At 33.6% G+C, this 23,136-nt stretch overlaps 1 protein-coding gene across 5 annotated transcripts; it reads right to left on the reverse strand.

Annotated features, from left to right (window-relative positions):
* Positions 1-205: 205 nt before the first annotated feature.
* Positions 206-21,173, reverse strand: LOC132558766 (RNA-binding motif protein, X chromosome-like). Of its 5 annotated transcripts, XR_009554569.1 has the most exons (15): positions 21,133-21,173; positions 17,468-17,533; positions 15,787-15,913; positions 15,296-15,402; positions 14,675-14,964; positions 14,366-14,511; positions 12,310-12,463; positions 10,985-11,179; positions 10,340-10,360; positions 8,876-9,043; positions 8,486-8,586; positions 7,649-7,720; positions 1,259-1,352; positions 911-984; positions 206-556 (listed from the first exon to the last, which is right to left on the reverse strand). XR_009554569.1 is itself a non-coding variant. In XM_060223367.1 (13 exons), exons 3-13 carry the CDS (start codon positions 15,905-15,907, stop codon positions 5,635-5,637), a joined length of 1,581 nt encoding a protein of 526 aa, XP_060079350.1. In that variant the 5' UTR covers positions 15,908-15,913; positions 17,468-17,533; positions 21,133-21,173; the 3' UTR covers positions 5,206-5,634. The 5 variants fall into 5 exon arrangements, 4 of the variants coding, with proteins under 4 accessions (XP_060079350.1, XP_060079348.1, XP_060079351.1 ...); XM_060223367.1 differs by lacking the exons at positions 206-556; positions 911-984; positions 1,259-1,352 and adding an exon at positions 5,206-5,912 and having other exon boundaries at positions 10,985-11,107; XM_060223365.1 differs by lacking the exons at positions 206-556; positions 911-984; positions 1,259-1,352 and adding an exon at positions 5,206-5,912.
* Positions 21,174-23,136: the final 1,963 nt, after the last annotated feature.

Genomic DNA, 23,136 nt, shown 5'->3' on the forward strand with positions numbered 1-23,136 from the left:
TTGCTCATTTCAATGCTGCACCCAACATGTCTTTTCTTTAATAGGCATCAATCAATGATGCACTATGCTTGAATTGTTTATTTACATGTCTGTTAATATCAGCTGGAGTTCAACATTCTCCTGTATAAGGACAAGAGGCATTTTCAACAGCCCCAACATATGTTAACACTTCATCTCCTATATATATAAAAGACAAGAGTAGAAACACAATTAAGCTTTTAATGTGAAATGTCTTTATATGGTTTACAAACTGTCTCCATTCAACAAATAAATACTTCTCAGTGATTATCAGAGAGAGTTTACTATTACAAACCAGATAATGTCTCAATGTTGACAGTGGAGATTTTAGTCTCTTGTACTCTGTTCTTCATGTGTGTTATAGGATTCTACTTTGCTATTTATTGTCCTATCCAGGAACTATAGATCTCCTTACAGGACACCATAAATCTGTTGTATTTAGGGTAAACCATATATTTCCTTGTGTATCTTGGCAGAGATGACCATTCCAGAATCTCTGCTCCACATTTGTTCATTTATTTCGACTCCTCAGTGGAAGCTACAAGGAGAGAATGAGAAATTTCTTAGGATCATTCCTACACCTATTATCTATATAGTTATCTCAAACTCAGTGGGACCATGGGAAAACTTCGAGATAACCATGTATTTGATTAAAGCGAGTTCAAATGGTTTTTGTAAAGTTGTCATGGATTGATGAAATGCTTCAAATAAACCAGGGTCTTCAATTATATGGGTTCGAGTAACGATGTTTGACTGTATAATGTGTATGAGTTCGAGTAACAATGTTTGACTGTTTATTATGTAACCGTGAAAATATATATTTTAAATACGTCACACCAATGTTTTCATTTTGATTCATACAATATCCCTATTAGTTTTTGGAGTCACTCACCTTGTTTTGTGTAGCAGTGACATGTTTACTCAACAGGATATTTCAACCCAGCATTTCTCCATTACGGCCAACACCTGAAGTACCACATGAATGAAAGCATTATTAAATCATATGCTTTTAAATTGCAAATCAGTGGGACTAAATTTCAATCTCTACAAAAAAAAAAAAAAAAGTTCAAGTTCATCAAAATATAAAGCTATTCATATCACGTAAGCAACTAAAAATATACAGATTTGCTCAAGTTTTTATCACAGTAAATGAAAGAAGGTCAGGAATATGACTGAAAAAATATATATATATTGGTTATGTATTTAAAAAGATACATTGTCCCAAAACAAACCAACTCACCCTTTTCTGGAGAGTAAATCCTCAAATGTTCGGCAATAGAGTGGTGGAGTGATAAAGCATCTAATGAAGCATCACAGATTGACGAGTCATCAACCTTTAAATATGTTATAAACTGGTTAAAACATAAACTATTTAAACACTTCCACAAAACAACAGGTACATAAAAATAGACTTATATACAATCACACATAAAACTGATCAAATCAAATTTGAAAAGAAAAATTTTCTGTCTTTCATCCAAGTTTTTAGATAACAAACTTCCTTGTACTATCAAATCTTTATTCCTTAGTCTTATTTCATTTTTTTTTTTTTTTTTTATTTCTTTTAAATATTTCATACAATGCAATATAATTAAATGATAATGAAAATATCTGGAGCCTCTGGAACACAGCTGAAATAGCAGCAGATTAATGTTAAACAGCACCTTAATTCTTTTTTCATAACTTCATACCAGAATCATATTGTTATTGATATGTCTATATATTTAAATGAGGATATATATATTTAAAATGATGCTGTAATGGACAGTAGTGCTTTAAAGTGAACCAAATAAAAGACATTGAGGTACTGTAAATTATTGCTGTTCACGGACATATCTGAAAGAGAAACAAAGTCAGTTAGAAATTCCTTTTTCTCTATCAAACCGGCGCCTACGTTGAAATGCCTTTGCTCCTCTTGTTTCCAAACTCCTTGTTGCTGATGCAAGCATGGCATTGGCCAGCTTGTAATGAGGTTTCCAATGAAGCATAGCAACTTTCCTCCAAATTGCAGAGTATTTAATCCTTTAGAGATTGCAGCCTGTGCTAAAAATTGATTGCAGCAGCGTATATAAGGGTAGATATCGAAGTTTGACAGGTATTACATACCCTTTATTTTCAAACGTGCAACTAGTTGCCATGCTCAAGGTTTGAGCTTTTTCCGTTGGTTCTTTTTTCAACGCGATCATTGGATTTCTATAGACATGAAAAAAATCCATGTTCAGCCAAAACCAATCAAGTTAACAAAGAATTTCTTTTCAATTCGTAAAATATTTTGATGTCCGAAAAGAGTTCTTCAAAGAAAAGAATATCAGGAATTTTAAGGAATACAACATATGCTGTGTGGTAATTAAATCTGGAATTTCAAATAGTTTTTTTTTTACACATATTCTAAATCTTAAATTTACAACATGTTGTACATCCTTCACAGTTACCTGTCCAAATGAAGCAATACCGTGCTGATGAAATTCTCTGGGAGCCAGATAGGTGTTAAACTCTGTCCTATCTTAGCTCCTCTTGCGATAAGATCATATCGAGCGACACTTTTGTTGTCTTATCAATTCCTGTTGATATCCTTCCATTTTGTGTTGTTCTGTGGAGCAAACACAGTCAATGGCAAAAACTACATGTACATATAGTGTACTTTGAATTTCTTAAACATGAAAACATACAGGGTAATACAGCCAGGGAGAGGAAATTGTTTTAAACAAAATTGTTTTATTCTAATATATATCATCCAATTTTTTGTTTTATTGTATGATCAAAATACAAAGATCTAAAGCCTAACATTTGAACAATACCTATCATGGCTGTTTGGTTAGTTCGACGGCTTGAATGGGTGGATGATAAGGTGCACTGGCCCATCTTAACATTGATATACAAGGAAACATTACCATCCTTCAATTTCGGTGAAATCTTCAGTACTTTATGACAAGTAGATGTTTCTCCTTTGCTGTAAATTCCAGTTCTTTTCTCCTTATTCCTTCCATATGTCGTATGTACGTTTCTGCTGTACAATCGTTCTTTTCATCTTCCGACAAAGTTCAAGCTGATGACAGCAATTTCAGTTCTTCAATTTTTTCCCTTCATATTTAAGAATAGTTTTGCAACTTTTGAATATTTGCAGTGATCCAATAATTCCATTAATCATGGTCATCATTTAAGCCAAAATGAATAAGTTCATAGCATTTTTTTTTTTTTTTAATGCAAAAGAAGCCAATCTGTTCCAATAAATCAGAATTGTTTCAATTTTGTAGAAATTTTGAGTTATTAGTTGCAAAACTTTGAATACATTGTTAATTTAACATCATTTTTCTTCAGTGTTTTCAAGTAGACTTCCTGTACACAGGGTTGCTGGTAGTGTACCATATCACATGTCACAAGTATTTGGTAAAATGCTGAACATTTTTGGTCTAAATTATACAAGCAATCTGCAGATTACTTTGACTTTTAACCCTGTATTTTACTTTTGTGCAAATAACTTTCATTTTTTACCAACTCAATTTGGTATATTGAATAGTAAAGCAAAATGCGAAATCAATTTTTTGAAATTTAAGTATTCATTACCAAAATATAATCATTGGACAAAGTACATTAAATAATCTGCAGTATTTGACAGAAATAAAGTCACTCGAGAGTATTTTTCTGACAAAGATTACCTATAGAAATAAACTGATAGTGTTTGATAGACATTAAATAACTTAGATTCTCTATAGAAATATATTATCCAAGAGTAGAAGCATTCTGTAAGAATTGTTAAGTAATATGTAAAGCTCTACATGTATTTTACATTACTACTGGAGACATTTTAAATGCTAATAGCAAAATTTCTTGAGACATCTTATATAGAAAAGCATATCATCATAGACTACGTGATTAAAGCAGAATACATTGTATTTCATTTATCTAAAAGAAAAACAAGTAATTTATATCATGAAAGGAAAAGAGACGTGTAATAAATTGGCTCATAAGACATTTAAAGAATAAAGATTTGTTAATTCAATAATCCTACATGTACACAGTAATACATTACTAAATGGAACAGCAAATTACCAAATACTGTTTTCACATGTATACTTACCTCAATACAATACATCTGATATCGTGTTCCACCAAGATTCAATAATTATTTTCCAGTGTTTTTATTCCTTTTTTTCCTGGTAGATCTTGATATTCATATCCTTTCTCCTGTAATTGCAGGTTATTTGCAGTCTGTTCAAATATTATTACCATTCTCAGGTTTTCGATGCTCAGTGCTCCAATTCTGATGGTCTTTTGGTGTATTTATCGATACCCACCTTCTTCCGTGACTTTTTGATCAGATATGACATGGTGTTGCTTATTATACCTTTCCTGTATTTATCATGAACTCCTAAGCAGAAATTTCCATCAGTTGTTATTTACAAAATCTTCCATTAATGCAGCTTCTTAATATTATTTCAAAATATTATATACAAATTTAACTTCTTTCACATACGGTTTTCAGATTGTAATATTGAGAAAAAACCCATCCCTTATTCAAGATGTCACTGTTGTTATTAATATTGAATGATTTCCTTTTTAAAACCAATCAAAAAAGGAACAGACCGAAATTTTCATGCCAATGATATTTTGCAGCAATACAAAAAAAAATTTAAAAAAAAAAAAAAAAATTTATTTTGAGTTATACACCCAATATTGCTATTCTAGAATAAGATATATATGATTTCAAAAGCATCAGCCTTTCAAACAATTTGTAATTGTTTCCGTTTCCTTCACCGAAAGGTATGACATGTAGGTACAAGAATAAGTTGCTTCATGTTGGATATTGTATGTTGGTACGAGAATAAGTTCCTTCATGATGGATATGCTTTGCGTTGAACAAGGTACGAGTATAAGAATTCTGCAGTGAAGAACGTGGTATATTTGAGAATGAGTTCAACTGTCCTGTGGATGTACTATGTTCAATAGTTGTATCTCTACCGAAAAATCTATGAAATCTGATCTTTAAATTCCACTCTTAAATTTCAATCGGTTCTTTTGAGGTAAATTTTTGGGTTTATCTTGCCAACAGTAACTATTAACTGTATTATGTTTCATCCTGTGTTGTAGTAAGAATTCTTCAATATGGACTTATTTCAATTCTTGTTTCCAAGGCTGCGATCCTCCTTGCTGACATATCCAGGGCAAGACGATTGGTCATAACAACGGTTGTTTGTACATGAAGACAATCCATTTATTTCTAATGTTTTACTACATAATGAAGTTGACAGTCACAAGACCAATATTGAATGATAAATGTTACAACAGTTCTATGCATAAAAATTATCTTACACACCAAGATTATATCTTATTAAAGATAGTTCTCCATTATTTTACTTTTTCTGTTTATCATTAACTCCTTGTGTTTCCGTCTCTGTCAAGCGGTTTTTTGACCATGACTGAACCAATGAGTAAAATTTCCATAACAACTTATTATGACCATTAAAATAAAAACAATGGATATAAAAAAGAATTAAAATTTCTAATTCAAGAGCCACAAGTTAGTTTTACAATAAAATTCACATGATGATAGATTTTACTCTTGAAATAGACAATGTCTTTTATTTTCCCTAACTCTGACTTTCAATAATCCTGGTTTCATCGCCTGAAGGGAGGACCACCTCCCCTTGACGGAACGCCCGGGCGTGGTCTTTTCATGGGGGGTCCTCGTGAGTCTGATGGTGGAGGGCGCCTACTTCCAGCCCCAAATCCATCCCTACTCCTGTCCTCTCTAGGAGGGGCTCCTCGGGAACCACTTGGTGGTCCCCTTTGGGGAGGACCCCGTGATGTAGGGAGTCCATGGGATGTTGGGGAATTGTACGGTCCTCCTCGAGAGGACGTCGGTCTTCCTGATATTCCATTGTCTCTGCCTGAACCTAAATTGATGGGAGATGGGAGAAACAAAATGCAACAAGTGCAATCAAGTGTAATTTGATTTTTTTTTTTCACGTAAAATTTCACAAATTTCAAAGATGCAAAGTTCATTCCAGATGAAGAAGAACCATCAGTTTGCTGCTTGATGAATCTATATTCTTAAAACATGATTTTTAACTCAAGCTTACTATTTTCGTTTTCTGAAGTAAAAATTTAAGGCTCATACCAGATACTACTTTCCCATATAAATACTTCTGAGACATTTTTTGTAACTTGGTAAATCAAGAATCATGAAATGAATTGGGCTCTTAGTCCTTCAGTCCAATTTTGAGTGAGAGTTTCTCTGAATAATCTGGCAGATTTCCAAGCACACTATAACCCACCACTAATAATTTCAGAATTTACCACACTGGAATTTATTTCACACAGACCTGCACTTATGTTTTTTTAAAATAAACTTTTGTCCCCCACTTGCTACCTTGTAATTTCAGAATTTACCAGACTGTAGAATTAACTATGTACAGACTTGTACTTACGGATTTTTCAAATAACTTAAGAATAAACAAACTATGATTAGAATGATGTGCATAACTAATTAAAGTACCAGTCAGTGGGAATCAATTTAATTTTGTGAAATCAAACTTTTACAAACCAACTGAGATTCTGACTGATAGTGACCAGCTGATTCCAGTATAACCCACAGAATGATCGATTGGGGCATGATACAGGCCTTATGTACAATTATCAAGAGTAGAAATTTCAATATTGTCATTTAATAATTGTATACACTGAAATTTTATACTTGGAATAAATAATTATGCAATTTTAAGTGAAGTGTATGTACTTATTCACTTGTAATTTAACAATATGTTAATTGGATCGTTGCAGAATTACTCCCCACACAACATCTGAATATATGAGTTTCAAATTTTTGCACTACTGATTATGGTGATATTGAGTAATCATTAGCTACAAATAAACTGATCTGACACATCTGGAACAAACTCTGTTCAGGTATCATCTGCCATTAAGTTCAAATGGGTCATATTAATAAAATGCGCTTTGTACAGTTTGACAATAACAATTGTAAAATATATTTATCAGAAAATACTTCTTCTACCAAGCCTAAATATTTTTTTTTTGTTTAATTTAAAAATCATTCTTTTCAATTTCATAGCAAAAGCATGCACCATTATTGACCATTTATAAAAAAAAACTAAAACATGGCCAATTTTTTTATACTTATCTGATCCATGAATCTTAGAAAGTTGGCATATGATGTTCCTTTCAAACTACACAGAGATGATGATTTAGAATCCATTAATATTGAAACAAGGCAATAGAAGATTCACGAAATTCCATCGCTTTGACACGCGTCCTGCAGTGTTTGACATGATTTCCTGTTTGATATTAAGAATGTGACTGGTCCTGTGATTCTCAGAGGTTTTTTGTTGAATCCCAAGTATTGAAAAATTCACCGATATCAAAATTAATCCATCCTTCCGTTATATTGTCATCCAATAGAAAAGGCAACTTCCATAATTTTACTTGGCTGTTCACATTTTACGATGAAAGGCTATATTCACACTCTTTGTTTTCCATAGTTTTTTTCCAATGTGGCTTGAACAGATCCTATTTGACAATATCCTTGTGATCCGGTTACATATATTTCTTAGTCACTGAAAGCCAAACCAATAAAAGCCAACATAATTTGATCACAAATTCCACATGTACTTACCACTTGCACCACCGAAACCACGGCTAGGAGGCCCACTTGGTCGTGATGGTGGACCACTTTGACGTCCATTTTCTAAGATAAATTTAAAAAGTTCATCATTATTCGAGTATAATATCTAAGAGAAAGTGCTTTGATCACTTTGGTTTGTAGGAATAAATAAACAGAATGCCTGAAATTACAGTACTGTTCTCTGCACATTATAAAGATCATTTGAAATCAACAAAAACATATCTAAAGAAATGTCTGCCAGCATTAAAATCACTACAATAACACAATTTTTATAAATAGATTTGGTTTTGTATTGTTTATAACACCCCAGTAACAGCTAGGGTCATTTAAAGACAGATTCACTTTGTATGCATGGTGCATGCATGAGTTGAATGCATCTTTTTAGAAGGCTGAGATATGTTTGGGTAAGCCTCTTTGTAATAGTGCAAAACTCAAGCTAACTTAATAGCATATGTTGGCTGTTATGCCACAAATACTAGCACAATAATAACGTTCAACTGAGTATGTGTAATGCTCTCACTTAGTAGTATGCTTCTTAACAACACATTTTTTGAAACAATCTCTCTGGAGGGGAGTTGATTATCACATCTGGAGTGATTAATTTGAGAGAGACATCTCAACATATCTGAGATAACATCTAAAAAGTCTATTAAAGGAAGACTTAGAATATTACAGCCAGTCTCTATACTGACAGAAAATGTGAAAGTCTCACATGTGGACAGAAGATACAAGCAACATAAAAAGGGTACTACAACATATATACAACAGCACAATCCTGTTATGTTTCTGAGATGAAACTATGTACTTCATTGATGTGTTGAACATTACCTCTATAAGAATCATATTCTCTAGATGGTGGAGGACCTCGATCATATTCACTTCTAGAAGATATTGTTCTACTTGAACTGAAGTCTCTTGAATAGGTATTACTGAAAAATCAATATTTGGTAAACAAACTGTAAGTATTCACTATCAAAGCAACCATTCCTGGTGACTTTTTATATTATCTAGTACTTCGGGTTTGAAGCATTATGATTTTACATGTCTTTGTTATGAAATATCTTTAAGATACTGGACATTAAAACTTCATGTGTAGATCAAAATAAGCTTATTGTTCTGAAAATTTTATAAATATCAAATTAGGCAACAAAGTTTTAAACTTGCTGAAAATTTAATAACCACTGCAAATCAACTCCAAAACATTTGCCCTTCCCTCACCTTGAAAGTCCATACTCTCTACTGGCTGGTTCTGATCGGAAGGAATCACGACCACTACTGTATTCATCTCTTGGTGTCAGTATAGGTTCCCTACTTGGAGCTCCAAAGCTGCTTCTACTGGGGGCTGCACTACTGTAGGTATCTCTACTACTTGTCATTCCATATTCTCTGTAATGTTATAGGTTTCTTCTGTCAGTCATTTTACATGCTTCAATTTTATGCTTTATAATGCAGGTAAGTCCTAAGTTTCAGTCAAATCTGTCTTTCAGATTGCTCTAATTGAAATAGAGAACAACTGTGAATTAAAACTCATACCTTAAATCTGCACCAAATATATTAATGTTTTCTTACAGTGTAGTTTATTTAGAGGTAAATTACAACTTGGAAGGTTTTACTACCATTAAGTAAGATACATATAATTTACATATTAAAAACAAGTTTATTTCATAATGTATAATACTTTTAATTATGATTAAATAAAAGTTTGAAGAACAAATTTTACATTAGATAAGTATACCAAAATCCAGAGAATCAACAGAACAATTCAAAATGTTGGAAAGTTGTAAACATGAAAACCAACACAAGCTTTTCAATTTCATGCCTATTTGATTCTATTGAAGGATTCTTAATTAAATGTATAACTATATTTTGACATTTTAAGAAGTATTCCAATTGTCTTTTAACAAAAAGATAACAAAAAAAAAAAAAAACAATAGGCTCATGGGCTTTAATGGTCACCTGAGTCTTCAGATCTTTGATCATTTTTTAAAACTTGTCCATAAGTCCTAGCATTTGGGCAGGCAGAACAGAACTAATATATGCATACTTAAAATGTTTTATTGTTTCTAAGTTTAAAGGCTTAATATTCAAATGAAACTGATATCATTCTGTTGTTGTAGTTAAGCATATTTTACCCCTGTGATCTTAAATAAAGGTCAAAGTAATCCATTTGAACAAACATGATAGACCTTCATCCTAGCATGCTACTAGCCTAATATCAGCACCTTAGGTCTTTTGGTTATTGAAAAGAAGTCATTCATATAAATAATGCAATTAAAATCAAATACATATTATCACAATTTTCCTCTAAAATAGCATCAAGCATGATGTAGTCATCCAATCACTTATCCTTGATATCATTAAATTTTTTTATTTTTCATTTTTTTTTAAAAACCCATTTGATATCTTACAGGAAGATTCCAACCGTGACTAAGCCTTTGTATAATATCTTCAACAAGGAAGGGGTAATAATTTATCTTTGAATAATTTGAGTGAAAACATTCTACATCATAAGAGTCAAATAAATTTGTTTCATCGTTTATATGTGGTTATTCAGGTCATAAACATTTAACATTTACATGACTGACATCTGATACTTTACCAGAATAGCCATTACCAAATTTGTCATGAAATATATTTGCAAAACAGTTGCAATATGAAAATGCAAAATAAATCTATCCTTACCTGGAATATTCATAGTTTGTGCTGAAGAGAAAATGAAGAGAGAAAATCAGTTTGAATGACAATTCTTGAAAAATCCAACATCAAGCACAAAGGAATAAGAATGTCAGATTTAGGTTTAAATCATCTGATAAAAGTTAGGACAACAATTTATTTCCAGTTGAATTTTTCATTGATCGCACATATACATATCTACAAACACACATGAAATCTACAATTGCCGAAAAGTTGACAGAATATCTCTCTTTGTTGAATTGTCAGTTGGGTTAGTAAAATTACATAACACTGAGAAAATTAAGTTAAATAAATCTGGAAGAAGTTTATTTTTTCAAAACATGCATGTGATAAATGTTGCTAGTTAAACTTTCGTTGTCATCATTCACAGAATGAAATTTCAGCACTGAATATCCAGTTTACACTGTACATACATTTATATCAAAACAAATGAACATTATAAAAAATTAATGAAGGACCTCATTATGTTTGCACTGAAAGAAATGGCAAAATGATTCAAAAGGAATGATATAGAGGTCTTGTAGCTCTTTTTGTTCAAAGGGCAATCTCTCCCTCCTCCTCTGGAAGAAGAATTTTGAACAATACTGTCTATTCAGTTTTCTGAAATACATGAAGAAAGTTAACCTAACGCACCTGGCAGGGGCTCTGTCACGTGCTGCTGGTGGGGCTCTATCCCGGGGACCAGGAGCTCGGTCATAGCTGCTGTAACTATCCCTGGAGGGGTAGTCCCTGGATGGGGCAGGTGGTGAGTATTCCCTAGTGGGAGGAGGGTAATCTCGTGAGTTCTGTGAATAATCTCTAGCTGACCCACGACTGGGGGGCATGCGACTGCAAAACACAATCATCAACAAACACTACAAACAAAATATCATGCTGTTATTATGAGACAAATACTGAAGCAAATCCATACACAGCAAGGCAAGCATTGTTAGCAAAATCTAAGGGGATGAAACATAATTTATTTCTAAAATTGGAAAAGTGCATAAAACATGCTTCTTGTTTATTCACCATGTTGAAAATCTAAACAGGCAAGAACATGTTGAAACACAGATGGCCAAATAGACCTACATAGCTGATCTGAATAACATATAGTGGGTTGTTTTCGCAGCAATAGTATTTTCGCCATTTTGCAGTACATTAACGTGACAGCAAAAATTCAATCCGTGAAATCATAAGACACAGGCATATTAATATCCTTTGACATGCAGATTGTAAGAATTTAATTTCTTACAAGTTATAATAATCGTTTTACAAAAAAATTGTGTAAACTTCTCTAGATAATTACCAGCTATATCGTATTTCAACTATCATGGCAAAATATTTCCCTTTGTAGTTCTTTACATCCATTAGTATTTATGCTACAAAATTTAATATTTCTTCATTTACTACAGCATTAAGTCTTTTCAATTTGTTGTTCATAATAATTTTCGACATTCAGATCTCTAGTTTTTCAAACTGTATTATAGCATTCTTCATGCCCTGATCATAAAACATAAAAGGAAGCTTCAGATCCCCTTTATACAATCCTTTCATCTGTTTAAAATAGTTGATATTAAAGACTTTTGGACCCAATCTCTCCTCCCCATATTAAGAGCCTGACCTTTTCATACATATTGATTTTTTTTTTAACCAATCATTGTTCCAAACCATCTTTGGTCAACAGCCCCTACACCTTCATCACTTTTTCCCCTATCGGGGCTCAATTCACTACACTAAAGGAGAGTATATTTTGCATTCTTAAAACACAGGCTGACTTTAAAAACAAATATTAAAATATGGCTAAAATTCTGATTTCAACAAAGCATTGAAATTGTTCAAAATTTCTTTTTTCTCCTTTCAGAATATGAAGTAACTAGAGATAAGGCAACTGATATCTGATGCTTCTTTTCCACAAATTTATCAAATCACAGATAATGGTATTGTTATCATTACATTATATCATCACAAAATTATTTTACCTGTCGACTGGAGGACCCCGACCATAGTCACGTGTCGGTGATGGGTATGAGTCCCTACGGGGCGGTGCTCCTCTGTCCATCCTCTCTTGTCTATCCATCCTGTCCATTCTCTCCATTCGGTCAAAATTATTGCCTGCATACCTCTCTCCTTCACCTAAATGAAACACCAGAAGCAAATTAAATATTCCAATAGTTGTAATAGAGGAATCCAGTAAAAGACACAGATTTGACTATCATAAACACATGCACTGTATTTCCATTTAATGCTTTTAATTTTAAATTTAACTGGGTATGGCTAAATTACTGAAGTACTGCTAGTTACCTGGTAGCGATAGCCTAGGAACCTATACATGAAACTTGAGAAAAACCTATGCTGTAGTTCTCAAGAAATAGCAATAACAAACTTTCCAAGTAAAATCCAGTCGGCCACTTCGTTTTTCTGATCAGACCCAAGGGGCCCCTATTCTTGAAATTTGAGAAAGATCTATGCATTAATTATCCAGAAATGGAGATAACAAACTTTCAAAGTGAAAATCAAAGATGGCCGTCTGTCAGCCATTTTGTTATTCTGATCTGTCCTATAATCAAATGGACACAACTAGGGACAAAGGGAAACCTACATATGAAATCTGAGACAGATCCATCCAGTTCTTCTCAAGAAATAACAATAACAACAATTGTTTATGGACAGACGACGGACAATTTGAATAGCCCATCATCGTAGTAAGTTCTACTAAAAATACAAACAAATGTATAATGAAGTTTCAGTAGGCATATTTACATGTAAAGTGCAGTATCACACATGCTCCACATTTTCCTTAATGTCACTGCAAAAGTAGAATTCAGGGCAAGTTTTGTCTGTAGGTCTGACCAGTTGGACAACGTTTGTTTGTTTTGAAATAAGGACAGACCTACTGATTTTATTTTGCTTTCTAATGAACTTTGACTAAGCCTTTCAAGGACTGCATAATATTTGCACGTCCGTCCCTATTTATATCTAAAGTGTTACTTTTGTTACGTATGGTCTGTCCACAGACAAATAGGCACCAGGTGCATAGTCATTTGAGAGCACACTGTGTAATTTGAATGGGACACATACATGTTTATAAATGAATTACAAATCTTTTACTGAAACACCTTAGGAAGGATTTGGCGACTTTCATTCAGTGATAATAGTTAATGGAGGAATGTTAAGATCAATATTATAGATAATTTCTTCAGTAGTGCTCATATAAATTCATTTTCATTATATCTACATTAATATATTTTTTCACTTTTATATTTTTTCTTAAGGTTATGCATCTAGGAGCTTTAAGATTAAATATTCAATTTTAAAAAAAAAAGTCCATTAATATATCAGTATTAATTAATCAATTAATTTATCATTTATGTATAAATATATCTTTTAGCCAGTGAATAATTTACAAAGATACACTCATGTATATTGCAATATTTTTGTGTCATGCAATTTTTGCAAAAATCCCAAAAATGTACCTTTAAAATTTTTTCAATTTCTTTTTTTGTAATTTCATCATCTCACAAGTTTGAAAGGCTTCTTTTGAAGAAGTTGAATACATCAAAATGGTCATAGCTTACATATAAACCCATGTAGATTCTAATTGGAGATCTTACTAAACAAAGAGATTTATATACCAACTAGTATTTATTTATTACAGAAGCATTTACTGCTAAAAAGTGTTCTGGTAAGTCAGCTCAAAGGATGCATTACCAACGCATTTACAATACCAAGGTAATAGGCAAATTGTGCATTTTTATTTTCGTGACTTTAAAAAATTGTATAAGTGCAAAAAAATTCCCTTTAAATAATGTTTCTTAAAAACAATGTTTGATTGATGACAACTTAAACATAAAAGCAGGCCTCTGGTTTTTAATTCCAATAAATTGCTAAAACAACATACCTTATAGGAAGAATAAGAAAACTTACCATCAAATCTGAATGTCTCTTTCTTTGTACTTATTTCTAATATAACTTGGACCTATTCAAATGAAGTATGTGAATACTATCTTAATGTGTTTCATCTTTCCCAATTTTTACCTCGCCTTGGTGGACTATCGTGTGATTGAGGAGGTCCCCTTCTTGGGCCTGATCCAAACATTGGTCTCTCTGATCTGTCCATCCCACCTTTCATCCCCATCGGTTTTCGATCCTCAAATGAATCTCTATTGTAAGAGCTGTAGGAACTACAAAAGAAATATACAAAATGTTACACGAAAAACCAACCTTCAACTCCAAATAACTGAAAGTCCGAGGAACTAACACGACAATCTTCATGTCAAAATTTTTTAAAATCAAAAGTTGTCTTTGAAGAAACTTAATTTATCAAAAGTTTAATTAATAAACTACCTTCCACCACTGTATCCTCCACGCCCCCTTGGGGCCCCTCGACTACCTCTGTAACTTCCACCTCCACCACGTCTGTCAACACCACTTCCTCTTCGTGGCCCCATTGAACTGCCACCCCTTGTGGGGCCTCCTGGTCTTGGTGCCCTCATTCTTCTGTCTCTGTCAGAGACTGAGCGTCTTCTAACTGGAGACCTGCTGCGTGCCTTACTTCGATCAGACGAGTTACGACTTGGCCTTGCTCTATGTGGCTTAGTTGCCTGTTCTACGTGGATAGTTTTGCCCTTAAGTTCCTGTATAAAGATATTTTCTGTTGCAAAATTCAAATGCAAAACAGCTCAAAACATAATTCTCCATAAGAATAATAAATCTTACTTATTTGCCAAACAAAAATGTGCAAATATAGGGCAAGATACAACAGCTACGAGCATCCATATATATGGGTTTTCTACATCATGTAAAAATTTGTCTGAACAGCAAGGATAAAAAAAAACAATCATTGCATACATTTAAAATTGTGTACAATAATCTTCCTTTATCATATCTATTTTACCATCAGACTTTGTTTGCCAGGTCTCCTACATGTCTTAGATCTGTTCAATAAGATCAGCTCTGTACAGTTACCTGTCCGTTTAAAGTCTTCACTGCGTCTTCACCATCCAATGGATTTTCAAATGTGACAAAACCAAATCCTCTTGATTTATTATTTACTTTGTCTCTGATCAAAATTGCTGCAGATGTAAAGAAATATATTTTCAAACAAAAATATATGTAGGCTGAATATGTGATCATTAAGAAATATAAACAAAAGTCAACATTGTAACACCGTGAAGGAAATGTATAGGCACATTCAGACCCTTCCATCCATCAAGAGTATTTAAGTGTACTAAGTTTGACCATCCCCCACCCCCCCCCACCCACGTGAAATCCACCACATTATGGTGTTTCACCTTGTTTCAAATTTGCAAAAATGGTTGTCCCGGACACATGTTTTATGATTACAATAAAATTGATATTTTTCCTCACATCGTCTTAAAATGTAGAATAAACACATACATTAAGTAACAACTGTCTGACCCTAAGGCTGCAATAAAAAGCTCCCAACTCCAACTTACTCTCTGTCAAGCGGCCAAATTTAGAAAATTTTTCTTCCAATGCCTTTTCGTCTACATCTGTTGGTAACCCACCCACAAACACTTTGCCAGGTCGATCTTTTTCTATTGCATCACTCGGCATCAGGGTCTATAAGAAATGCAAGAGCATTCAATCCATAAATTTCAAAATAAGTACATGCATCTACAGGTACCTTCAAATCAATATCTTTCCAATTGTGTATGTATACATGCATGCAGCTGTCACAATCTACTAGACACATTATGAAATCTGTCAGTGATCATTGATGCAAAATTAGATAATGCAGAATTATATGTTAGTTTACAAAAGTGACAATTCAATATCATATCACTGGAGTTTGTACATAGCAGAAGTCTAAAGATTTAAACTGAGGCCATGAAACACTCTTTATCAACAATTGTGATTAAGCATGGTCTGAAAATGAGCCAAAATTCTCCCATTCCCAAAGGAATAACTTAATCTTCACTGTATACCGTATTTTCCTGATTATATGTCACAGCTTTTTCCCTCAGCAGTCCGGATTATATACCAGTGTGGCTTATATGCAGGCAAAAAAATTTTCAAAATGAAAAAAATCAATGAACTGCATTGTCTGGACATCAGTTTCCGACTTATTTCAGAACGGCGATTTTGTTGTTGCATATCACATGGACTAGGTACGAGACGTAGGTACCAAAATTTATAGGAGTACTTGTACGAGATGTAGGTACCAAAATTTGTATGAGTACCTGTACGAGATGTAAGTACCAAGTTTTTTATGAGTACCTGTCAATCACGTGCTTGTGACTGAAACAGATTGCCTGTAACCATTATTTGCACCCGTACACAGGATGATTTGGTTTACAATAAGAATGGTTTAGTGTAACTTACATGAAATAATATGGGACTATAAGAGTTTTGTAAGAATGCATGGACCTTCGCTAATATTTAACAGTATAGACACAGATGGAGATATTGTAAGTAAATTGTACATAACTTATGGCCCTATATCTGTGCATGGACAATCTTTGCAGGTTTCCAAGCCAAATGAGTTCAATAATTGCTATTTTAAGTTTTTGAAACACATCAATAAAACGGAAGATTATCGGTGTATAATTCATTTATGTTTCACTGACAATCTTGATAAATAATATATAACCTGGAAAATACGGTATTCTCAATTTCTACAATGAATTATGAAACTAAGCAACAGCTAAAAGGACTCAAGAACAATTTGAAAGTTTCTAAGATCGCTATAAAACAAACTGACAACTAACATGCAAATAGGGATGTTCCGAAGATGTTACCTGTGTAAATCTAACAGTATTAGAATATGATCAGCAATCTATACATAAGTCTGACTGATTCTGACTTTCTATTCATTTCTTTTTTTATTTCAGTCTGGAGTTGGCTCTAGACCAACTTGATAGAACATCGTTTGAATTTGAACTACCCACCAGATAAAATTCACTACAACATATATGTCATTACGTGTGTTATATATATAAAGCCTTTCACCTTTTAATAAAGCATGCCCATTACCATTTAACTACATCATGCCATTACAAAACTGTCTGGTATACAAAATAAGATTGATTTCACACTCTTATCTCTTCTCACACCATACTTTGATTTCCTTATACCTTCATGCAAATTGTGACTTGAAAGGCAATGTGTACCTACATTTCTGAGGTGATCTAGGAAAGCCAAAAATGTGATTTCTTTTTACTGGATTTTAGAAAAGTATACCTACAAAAAAGAGAAGAGTTTTGAGTATATCATTGAAATGAGATATTGTATAGAAATGTTGGAGATTTATCTTGATAATAAATTGAATGAATCTCTAAATCTGTATTTATGAATCTTTAATGGACAGAAAAACAATCACAAGACTCTTGTTATTAGATTTCATAGGAAAGACCAGAAATATTGATATATAAATAGTGTAAAATGTAATTCATGAACATCATATACAAATAACGAATATAGGATAATACAAAGAAATCAAGATCCAATGTCTGGTCTGGTAGATTCGGTAATATTGGCAGTCTTCCTAGATGGATTCCTATCGGAATACAAGAGTCCAGTTCAAAGGTGTGTAAACAGCAAGTAGAGAGGACCAGAACCTGAGGTTCTGGGGACAGCATACTAGTATGCCTAAACATCTCAACTTTTTAACAGTTTTAATTCTTTCTATGGATGTTGTCTAGTCCTCCATACTTGCTGAATAAAGGATAATGTATTAATCAAAGACTTTGTATATTCCTCCTGTAGCCAAGAAAATACTCCCTTTCCAAGAAAGCTTTTTTTTTTTTGGAAATAAACAATGCTGTTTAAAGAGTAATTATCTGCTATCCCTTATGTTTGGCTTGAGAAATTAATTTTCTAATGTCTACTTCATGGAAATCAACATTTATCTAACATGCCTACATCCCTTTCACTTTGTGTTTCTCTCTTTTTCTACAGTGCACAGATCTGTTAGCTTCCTTACTCCTTTTTCGGTGTAATGCTTTTCATAATCATTTCACATTCACTTGATTACATGCATGTTTCATACCTGCCAACTTTACAAAATTCTTATGAGTGTGTGAACAACATTTTTGACTTGCAATGATACCTTGTACGTTTTGACACTTGTCACAAAGGAAAAATTAATGAATGCATGTTTCATAAATACTTCTAGATAACTGTAAATTGATAAACTACATGCTTTACAATACTATAACAAATAAAAATCACCTAGTTTTAATTAGGATCAAGTTTAAATTCTCAATATTCATTGAACTCACACAATATAACAGATATTAAAGGGACTAAATGGTTAGCTATTTATTTCATCTCTGATAAAAAGCATTATAACCTCTAAACATCTGTTCAAAATTGTGTACTTTCTGTTCATTATGATATTTTAAAGTTTGCATAGCCATTTTAGTTAGTAAAAAAATTAAACAAAATAGGAGTGGCCCAACATTAATTCATATAATTACCACTCGGGAGAGTATGTAAACAATGTCTTTGTGCATACAGTTTTAAATTCAGATTAATTCAAATTCATTTCACTCGTCGTGAGTACAGCGTGAAACAAGAGGTCATTTCACAAAGTAAGAATTGAAACATGGCTAGCAAATTAAGTTTTGGCTAGTTACATCATTATACATAGGAAAAAATCATGTCACAACGGCAGGTTAAAACAAGGCTCCGAAAGGTCATATGATGAACTCGGCTATTGCTGATCAAAACGGCTATGGGTGGTAGACACAACAGTAAGTGTCGACTAGCGTTAGTTTAAAGTTGATAATCTTTATCAATTTCTTTCAGAGTGTTTTATAATTTTGTGAGTAGTCTAATTTTAAGTATAACAATGCTTGCCTGAAATCAAAAGCATGTGGAAAATTCACAAAATCTAACCATTTAGTCCCTTTAAGATTTATAACTATCAATTTGATTGTCAGTAAGGATATGCATTTCCAAATATGATGCTTATGAAAGAATTTGTTCAATTGAAATGAGGAATGATATTAATGATTCATCTCATGAAAGTAAAAGCTATCATTTGATTAAAATATCAGATAAATGATTGATATGATAAATGATAACTTTCATAAAATTAAAAATGTTTTGATCTAAATCTAATTTGAATTTTTGTATTTACTGTGAAATACATATTTGGAAAATAACTGCAGACAGATTCAAATCTGGAAATTTGGTCTGAATCCGTTCCTATTTTGCATAAGTGTAGCTATGTCCTGTCTTGTTTTTTGGGAGAACCTAACATGCTTGCAATTTTCGTCAACTTTTCAGTGAGTGAAATGTTTGATGTGATTTTTCACTCATGATGTCAACTTAGTTGTTTTTTTTAAGGACTGTTGTGGTTGAATTATTGGTTTTGATTGTGGAATGCTTGCACATTGTTACATCATAAAGATCATTTTCAAACTTTCTTGTTGAATTTGTTTTTTGACCGAATATGTATTAACAACATGGAAATAACTACTTATTATACTCATTTTCTGTATAATGAATTCATCTTACCCATTCATTTACCAGTGCCCGCTCCAGAGTCCTGACGTTAATTTGGTAGGGAACAATTGACCCTCCCCCCACCCCCCAAGATTTTAACTTGAATTGGGTAATCCTATTTAGATAATTGGGCAGTATTATCAACTAGATGGGCCTTGATTAAATGGCCAGGTGGTCAGCCTTACCAATATGACAAATATAACAAGATCTCGGAAATCAGGAGATTACCCCAATTTTGATCCATATGATTGGGAGATAGGGCTGGGGAGTGAAAATAGGAAAACTTTCAACTGAATCACGAAAGTTGGCAGGTATGATGTTTTCATTTTCGCAATTGCAGGCCAAGAATAATCCGAAGGGTTCTGACCATCTATCCACCATTCATTTTTGTTTCGGTAACAGTCGACAGTCAGAATTCCTCTCTATACAAAAACACACAATCTTGGTAACCTGAGTAAAGATTAAAGATGAAATAAAGATGAAACACTTCCATGTGTGTCAAAGCGAAAAAATGCTGTCAACAAAGTATCTCCGTTCTTTATGCCTAACAAATTTTGTTTCCTGCATATTAACAATATTAACATCACTATATGGAATCTACATTGTTGTAAACCTCCAAAAAAAGTACACTTGCTAGATTGACAAAAATGTTACGTTTAACACGGAATGCATAGAGAGACTGTATAAAACACTGCCCTAATGCCAACACATGCACAGGTCACTAAAAAAATTTTTTCCAGAAAAATAACTCATTACTATCGATTGCAACCAAGACAAAAATTAAATCACAGACAGCCAGAACCTTTTGGGATGGTCAAGAACAACTTCTGATTAGTCAAAGTATTAATGGAAATGATTAATGTCAGTTCTAGGGGTTCTTACTATGTATCTGCGACTTAATTTTATGTCATAATAAACAGAGCATTGAAAACATAATCATGGCCAGCATGGGATGTGTTAGTGTATCAAATTTCACTAGGACATTAGCCAGACTAGAAGTCCAAGCAGGATCACACTTTTAACTTGGAGCTTTGTGAACTCATAAACCATTAATTTGTCAACCATATCAATCACGTAATCTTACGACCCATTCAAAAGTGTTCATATAGGTCTAGTTAGTGTCTGTTATATTCAGTGCGTCTCCTTTTGGCTTGCAGATCAGTTTTCTCCGCAAGCCGGCGCCGTTTCGTCAACATTTTATACTGTTTAGGTGACCATAGTGCAATATATTCTGAATCTGATACGTCAATTATTATACTGATGAGAGGACTGTGGACTGTTACTAGATTACTTGAACCTTTAAAATCGCCTAAGAGCAATTTACTTACAAGCTGTTATCGCCTCATCCAACATGGAGGATTTGTTGATTTACCGGATGTTGCGCATGCGGGGTACGCGTAAGTGCTTTGTTTAGACTCGGCAAATCTCGTGAAATAACGGAATCATGCGAACGACCACGATGTTATAGCCCGTTTCAGGATTTTGCCTTCGGTACAAAGGAAATCGATCACTTCACATGTACCTACAGGAAAATACTTTCGTGATTAAGTTTATGTATTAAAAGTTCATTTTCAATATTTGTAGTATAAAACAAGCCAGATGATACACCAATTTTCATTCGTATTTCCAATGATTTGAATAAGATCGATAACATTATAATATATAATTAGAGCCTTTTAATGAGTCTATGCAATTTTAAACAACGTATCGGCCACTTAAAGAACATATTTATCTCCTTATAAGATATTTTACAATTGAATCCTCTTACTAAGTTTAAATTGCTATATAAACTATTACGGTAACGACCTTTCGATCTTTCAACGGACGAGCATTTAATGGAAAATCAATGGGTATTTATACTGACAAACTCTGTAAGTTGCAAGAGCGAGCATTTTGTTTGAAAGAAATGGTCTTTAAATGTAAATTATCTGCCTTCTTGGGATTCTGCGTCTTTCTGGTGTTTATTTAGTCGGACCCCAGATCTCCCGTTCTCCGTTAAGCAATTCTTCGCATCTGATTTTGAATGCATTTTTTTGCGACGTTTTCTTAGAGTGTTTTATCCTTAGGATGGACTAGGATATTTCGTGGAATCTTGTGAGGTTTTCGTGACTGTTGCAATACCATGACAACAGTAAATCCATTGAATGGTTCCCGCCAGGCTTTTAAGGGATGTTTCCCCGGTATTCCATCTCTTGTTTCTTACGAGTTCATCGCCCACTTGCTGGCTATCTACAGGATATCCACATGTTTTCACGGCACTACGATATCATAACCGGTACATCAACTGAGCAAAGTTCGTACAATACCCAGCTTTTGGTGTAAAGGGTGGTGCGATCGGAAGTTGAGGTATTGGTACGTGTGTGTCTTTCTATAGACCAATATTTTGATAGTACCGTCATCTTTCTTTACTAAAGGATTGTCAAGGAACAGCGTACTACCATCGATTCCTCTCAACATTTGAATTTGTCTATAGCCTGCTACTCCAAGTGCTTCGTGGATAGGTTCGTCACAATCGGATAAACTAGAATGCTCATGGCGCCAAACAGCAGCTGATAGATGTTATATAGGAAAGAAAAATATATTGTCGTAAGCACAAATTCTAGTAAATCCATGATGTCTTGGATATGGAGATTGGTCTTCTTTCCTTTCGCCATGATCGTTCGTGCTAAAGGCGGCCCCTAATGATACCAAATGCTTTGTTACAGATGTAGTCCTGTGTGGACAAGAAAACTGTATGTAAATATAGTTCCTATTTTTGGGCAAGACGGCCATTTATACAGTCCTGTGTGAGCGAAGTTGTTAGTAAACGCAGTCCTGTGTGGGCAGTTCGACTGCTGTACGAGGTCCTGTGTAGACAGCTGTATGATTCATTATCTGTGTGGACAACCATGTAATTCCTCCACATGTCCTGTGTGAACAGATGACATGTTGACTGTCATGATAGATGTGATGGATGTAGGAAAGCGTTTACGTGGATGACTTTATTGGTAACTTATACTGTCGGTGTAGGAGCAGATCACCATATTTCTGTGTCGTAGTGTATTGCGACTGGAGCAGCCATCGTCAATGGGAAGGATTAAGAGAACATCAGTGGACATATATACGGGTGTACATAGTGCAATAAAGTCTTGTAGATATTGTATATTTGGTGTTTGTGCCATTCTTATATCAGCGATGCTAGTCGCGCTGGTCCAGGTTACACATGCTCATGTGACATTAATTTCTTAGATTCACAAAAAAATACATGGCGGGTGTTGCCGATGAAGAAGACGCTCACACTTTCAAAACACACAGCTACCATTCTTCTTTATTTACCAACGTTTCTACATTGT

This window comes from Ylistrum balloti, unplaced genomic scaffold (assembly GCF_031769215.1).
Source record: "Ylistrum balloti isolate Yb309-2 unplaced genomic scaffold, AGI_CSIRO_Ybal_v1 Utg370824, whole genome shotgun sequence".
NCBI classification, from domain to species: domain Eukaryota; kingdom Metazoa; phylum Mollusca; class Bivalvia; order Pectinida; family Pectinidae; genus Ylistrum; species Ylistrum balloti.

Excerpts from the sequence above, each read along its gene's own strand:
- LOC132558766 (XM_060223365.1), bottom strand. The coding sequence starts at position 15,907 with ATGCCGAGTGATGCAATAGAAAAAGATCGACCTGGCAAAGTGTTTGTG. Across the intron at positions 12,464-14,365 it reads CGATAGTCCACCAAGGCGAG|GTGAAGGAGAGAGGTATGCA; the intron begins GTAAAAATTGGG and ends TGTTTCATTTAG. Across the intron at positions 7,721-8,485 it reads AGAATATGATTCTTATAGAG|AAAATGGACGTCAAAGTGGT; the intron begins GTAATGTTCAAC and ends AATTTATCTTAG.